Raw genomic sequence first — 5,892 nt, forward strand, 5'->3', positions numbered from 1 at the left:
TGAAGATTCACTGGTTTATTAGAGGGGAAGGGAGCGTGAGGACCCCCCCCGGCCACCAACACTCGTAGCCAGCAAAGGTCTGCCGTGAGGGCTGAGTTGGTGTGTCTTCCCCCTCCCCAGCGAAGCCGACCAAGCAGGCTGGGAGGAGAGCTACAGGCCCAACATCCCTGCCCAAACATGTTGCTCCTGCCTGGATCCTCCCCTGCACTAGGAGCAGCTGTGTGGCCGCACTAAGCAGGGTGCCAGGATTCGTTTGCTTGCCGATCCCAGGGGACTGCCCTGCTGGGTAGCGGTAGATAGCAGAGCAAGGGACCAGAGCTTGGGGGGACTCTGTGGGTGAGGAGGGAGCTGGTGCTCATGCTGCATATTATAAAACACTTGCGGAAAGGGTGACGGCCTCGTTTGTTCACACAGGAGGGGAAGTGCGTGTAGAGTTCCAGCTGGGTTCGGGTGCAGCCACCCAGGTGCAGGACAGCTACTACGCTCAACTGTCCTGCTGTCCCTGAGCCAGGAGGAGACGACAGTGATGCTTCTCTCCCTCCAGCAATGCCTCATGTCAAGTGCAAATCTGCCAGCTGGGGGGGGCTAGGTGAGGACAAGGGCAGGGACCAACAGGGTGTCTGGCACGGGCGCGGAAGAAGGCCACTACACTCCAGAGCACTAGCTGAGATGGAGAAGGGAAAACAAGCCCAGGGCTGCTGATCCCCAGGGAGAACAGGATTGAGCCACATACGAACCAAGCAGAATCTTGGCCTGAGGACCCTGCTTTGGCCAAGCAGAAGACCTGAAGTGGGTTCCTAGCTGGGGCTGAGAGGGGACTGTTGCTTCCCAGAAAGCAGTGCTGCCTGGAGCGTCCCCCCCAGGCTGGACAGGCTGAGACCGACCAAATCCCTTTCTTTGCCTCACACTGAAACATTGTTGAAGGGTGTCCCCCCAATGGGAGGACGTGTCCAGACATCCAGGCCACTGACTGTTAACTGTTCCAGAGGTCTTTAGGCACTTCCAGCCCAGAATGAGTTAGCAGCTCCCCATCCCAGAGAGCAAAGGCAGGCACCACAGGCCCCTGGAACTCTGTGGCCAGGGTATGGATTATCGCCGGCTTGCCCGCATCCACCAAACTGAGTTTCCTGCCCTCGTAGTCCAGCAGCAACCCCACGCGCTCGGGGTTGCGGATGTTGCTGATGGGGGTGGTTTCGTTGGCCAGCATGGTGTGCCACCTGCGGTGGGTGTACACAAACACCCAAGAGCGATCGTCATGCCCAATGCACCCGTCCCTGGAGACATCCACATCAGCCACGCCAATGCGGAACTGCTGCGAGCGCTTGACCGTCACTTCCCAGTAGTGCTGGCCGCCAGACACGGCAGTGTCCCCCAGCACCACCGCCCACTCCCGGAATCGCTCGGGGTTCTGGGGGACTTTGGTGGGGTCGATTCCCAGCATGCAGTAAATGACGCCCGTGTCTTTTTTGAAGAGATCCAGGCTGCTGTGAGCCGTTTGCTCGTCTAGTTTGAAACTGATGTCTGGGGGGAAAGGAAAAACAACAAGGAGGCACTTTAAGAGATAACCCTCTACAACAGCAAATTCTTCCACTTCAGGGTGACTAGAACCAAGATTATTCATATTAGTGGGTTGGTAGGGCAGGTAGATTGTTGGTTTAAAGGGGCACACAAGATACAAATTATATCTCAGGGTCCTTTGCTGTTTTGCTAACACCCAACATTCACAGAGTCATACCTGAATTTAGGACCCTTTTGTGCCATGCACTTCTCAGATGTAGTTAAGAGGCAGACCCTGCTCTGAGAGTCCAGCCTTACAGGCAGGTCCCGGTTAAAACTCTCCCTACTGCCGCATATCAGTAGAATGAGGTTAATAGCAGTCGTGTCTCCCCCCTCCCCCACAGGGGCTAGTCAAGGATAAGTGCATTAAGGATTGCAGCATTGCCAACACTTGCAAAGTCATCATGAGTCAAGAACCCCCTCCCCCCCCCCCCCCAAAAAGTAGCTATATGCCTTCACTACTGGAGCAAGCTGATTTCCAGAAGGGCAGTGGTGTCCTAGCAAAAACCCAGAGAGTAAATGTGCAGACTTTGGGGGGGGGGGGGGGGGACGACACCGTGAATTGTAAATCCTAAAGCAGGAGACAAATCAAAAGAACCCAGCTTCTGGTGAGGGGAGCCCTGCGCCCTGCCAGCAGCCTGTGCAATGGAAATCACACAGCATCCCAGAAACAAAGCTTAACCGTGGGGCTGAGCGCCACGTCCCTTTAAGAGCAGCCGCCCCTGCACGAATGTTTTCCACAGAGGGAGCCAAGCGAGCAGCCAGGAAGCGGGACGCCGGAGAAGTGGAGGAAAGGTCAGGCCGGGGGGGGGGGGGGGGGCAGCAGAGCTAGACATTGCGCTCGCACAAACATTTCCAAAGCAGGCCGGGGGGGGGGGGGGGACACTGCCCGACGGGACCGATCGAGGAACTGGCAGGACGCCGAAAGGGCCAGAGAGCGAGGACCGGGCCCCAGGCCGGGGGGGGGCAAGGACAGGGCAGCTTCAGGAAGTGACGTCATGCCCCAGGCCCTGCCCCCCAGAGGAGCAGGCCCAGCCCAGACCCGGGGGGGGGCAGCGTCAGGCCGACACCCCCGGCCAGGGCCAGGCCCAGCCCCGGCCAGCTGGGGGGGGCAGCGCCAGGCGGCCCATGGGGGCGGGGCCCCGGCCGCTGCCTACCTCTGCGGGGGGCGCCGCTCGCGCAGCCCCGCCCGGCCCCGCGCAGGCCCCATCCGGGCCGCCGCAGCGCGCTCAGCATGGGCGCCGCCATCTTGGAGTCGCCGGTCACGTGGGAACCATCCCCTCGGCGGGGGAAGGGGCGCTCGCTCCTCACGTGACCCGGGCGGAAGTAGCAGAGCTGGGCGCCGCCATCTTGGACGAGGGGCCGGCTTTGCGCAGCGGCCGAGGAAGCGGCGCCTAGGCCTGACCTTTGACCCCATGCGACAAAAGGGGCGGGGCAGGGCCCTGAGCCAGACTCCAGCTTGGGGCTCGGGCAAGGCCTGGGTGGGAGGGGGAGGCTGGACACCTGGGTCCATGGGGGGGGAGTGATGGGGGAGGCTGGACAGCTGGGTCCATGGGGGGGGGAGTGATGGGGGAGGCTGGACACCTGGGTCCATGGGGGGGGGAGTGATGGGGGAGGCTGGACACCTGGGTCCATGGGGGGGGGAGTGATGGGGGAGGCTGGACACCTGGGTCCATGGGGGGGGGAGTGATGGGGGAGGCTGGACACCTGGGTCCATGGGGGGGGGAGTGATGGGGGAGGCTGGACAGCTGGGTCCATGGGGGGGGGGAGTGATGGGGGAGGCTGGACAGCTGGGTCCATGGGGGGGGAGTGATGGGGGAGGCTGGACACCTGGGTCCATGGGGGGGGGAGTGATGGGGGAGGCTGGACACCTGGGTCCATGGGGGGGGGAGTGATGGGGGAGGCTGGACACCTGGGTCCATGGGGGGGGGGAGTGATGGGGGAGGCTGGACACCTGGGTCCATGGGGGGGGGAGTGATGGGGGAGGCTGGACAGCTGGGTCCATGGGGGGGGGAGTGATGGGGGAGGCTGGACACCTGGGTCCATGGGGGGGGAGTGATGGGGGAGGCTGGACAGCTGGGTCCGTGGGGGGGGGAGTGATGGGGGAGGGGAAGGCTGGACACCTGGGTCCATCCTGGGGGGAGGGAAGTGGTGTTAGGGGGGGCAGACGCCTGGGGTCTAGTTCTAGGGCTCCCCCTTTTCTCACTCGGCGACTCTGCTCAGCCGGGCCAGCCTGGCACTCAGAGCCCTGACCGGGGGTGGCCGGGGGCAGGGCACAGCTGTTAGCCCAGCGCCCTGTGATCTGAAGGCCCCGGGGGAAGTGCCATTCAGCACCTGATACAATCAATAACAACGTCCCCACGTTTCTCGGCAGCCACGTTAGCTGCGCCGTGAGGAACAACTGGGCACGACAGCAGCACTCGGAGGCCCCCGCAGCGCCAGGCGCTGCACCCCCCCCTCGAGACACAGGCCCTTCCCTGGCAAGAATCTCACTGGCTAAGGTCACCTGGACTCCATCACCACGTATCTGAGCACTTCACAGTCTTTAACATTCGGAGCCTTGCAACATCCTGGGGAGGTGAGGCGGGGCCATTCTCACCATTGTATAGAAGGGGAAACTGAGGCACAGGCTGAATGACCTGCCCAGACTGCACAAGGGCTCTGCAGCAGAGCCTGGGTTTTCCATGTCCCAAACTGGTGCTCTAATAACTGGCCCCTCTTTCCTCTCAGTCCAGAGATGATTCGGTCTAATGTAAGTGTAGTTAGGAATTTATACAGCCCTCATCCTCTCTCTGGGCTGACGAAGAACCGGAGTAGAACAGAATCCATTGTGCTGGGCACCGTTCGCCCCCAGGCTGAGAGAAAGCTCCTGACATGCAGCACAATGTATGACAAAGGCTGGGAGGGGAAACAGAGGCTTGGGGCGGGGAAGTGGCTTACCCAGGGTCACACAGCAAGCGGGTGGTGATGTTGATGCTGCAGACAGTCCCTCCAGTCCCTCCCCCATTCTAACTACTTGACCCCATTCCCCTCCCCAGTATCCCTTGTTTTAACCCCCCAGCCAGGATGGAACCAAGGCGTCTGAGCCCCAGGGCAAGCCTTCCACCAGCACCCACGCTGGACTCTGGCTCAGGGATTTGCCCTGCCTCTTTTGTCACGTGAGGTCAAAGGTCATCCCAGAGGACACCTCCCTGGCCCCAGCAGAAGCAGTGACCATCCAAGATGGCAGTGCCCAGCCCTGCTACTCCCCCTCCCCACCTGGGTCTCATGAGGAGGGAAAGCCCAGGAGTTGGGGGACTGGCGCTGAACCTGCAGCCCTGTGTTAGCCTGGAGGCAGCCTTCACCCCATGCGCCACTGGCTGCTGCTTTTCATTCAGACCCCCTGTGATATGAGCAAAACCCCCAGAGATTTTTGTCACGGGAGCTACAATTGCCGAACCCCGCAAGCGTTGGAGAGATCTGCCTCGGCAGATATCAACCGGAGTGAACCAGCCATGGGCCGGAGTAATGGCTAGGCAATGAGGCAGGAGCAGTTATGTGGAATATAGACCAATAGGGATGTGCAGGGGTCTGCCCGTGGGCCCGATTTGCTATGCTCTGTATTTCGTGCCTGATTCTCCATCTTCCCAGACCTCCTGCAAGACCAGGGCAAAGGCAGCATGAAATGCACAACACAGGCCAGCGTTTTCATCTAGTTCCCCCCGGGGTTCAGCCCAAATCATTTGAGTTTGGCTAAAGCACCTTCCAGAAAGGCAGGCGGCTGGAATCTGAAGGCCCTTGGTAATTTGTTCCAATGCTTTACCACCCTCCTTGCTTTAAAAAAAACAAAAACAAAAAAGATGTGCCTGTTGCATTCTAATGTGCATTTGTCTATTTTCAGCTACTCGCTATTGGTTCTTGTTCTGCCAGGCTGTCTCCATGAGATGTCTGGTGTTATCTCCCCACGAAGGTGGTTGCACGCTGTAATCAGCTCACCCTCCATCTTCTCTCTGACCAGCAAAACAGTTTGGTCCTTAAATCTCTCACTGTAGTGTCAGGCATTGTTTCCAGCAGCAGTGAGGAGTCTGTCTACTCCCCCGGGAAAGCTCTGATTGGTCGAGGTGGGCAGGTGGGTGTCCTCTCTGCAGCCTCTCAATTTTTCAACATCTGTACAGGCTTGTCTACACTGTGCATTGTTGCTCAAGTAGATATGCAAATGAGGCACGGCAATATTCATCGCCGCGCCTCATTTGCATATCTTTTTGCACAACAATGCGCAGTGTAGACGTAGCCTGTAACTTTTAGAAACGCTAATGATGATTTACTACCAGCAGCAGGAAATCTCCACATACATCT

At 59.5% G+C, this 5,892-nt stretch overlaps 1 protein-coding gene across 2 annotated transcripts; it reads right to left on the minus strand.

Annotated features, from left to right (window-relative positions):
• SPRYD4 (SPRY domain containing 4) lies at window positions 1-2,865 on the minus strand. Of its 2 annotated transcripts, none has more exons than XM_075901864.1 (2): window positions 2,715-2,865; window positions 1-1,521 (listed from the first exon to the last, which is right to left on the minus strand). In XM_075901864.1, the coding sequence occupies exons 1-2, from the start codon at window positions 2,803-2,805 to the stop codon at window positions 974-976; spliced, it is 639 nt and encodes a 212-aa protein (XP_075757979.1). In that variant the 5' UTR covers window positions 2,806-2,865; the 3' UTR covers window positions 1-973. The 2 variants fall into 2 exon arrangements, with proteins under 2 accessions (XP_075757979.1, XP_006131260.4); XM_006131198.4 differs by lacking the exon at window positions 2,715-2,865 and adding an exon at window positions 2,240-2,408.
• Between the last annotated feature and the right edge of the window lie 3,027 nt (window positions 2,866-5,892).

Source organism: Pelodiscus sinensis, chromosome 19 (assembly GCF_049634645.1).
Source record: "Pelodiscus sinensis isolate JC-2024 chromosome 19, ASM4963464v1, whole genome shotgun sequence".
In the NCBI taxonomy this organism is placed as follows: domain Eukaryota; kingdom Metazoa; phylum Chordata; order Testudines; family Trionychidae; genus Pelodiscus; species Pelodiscus sinensis.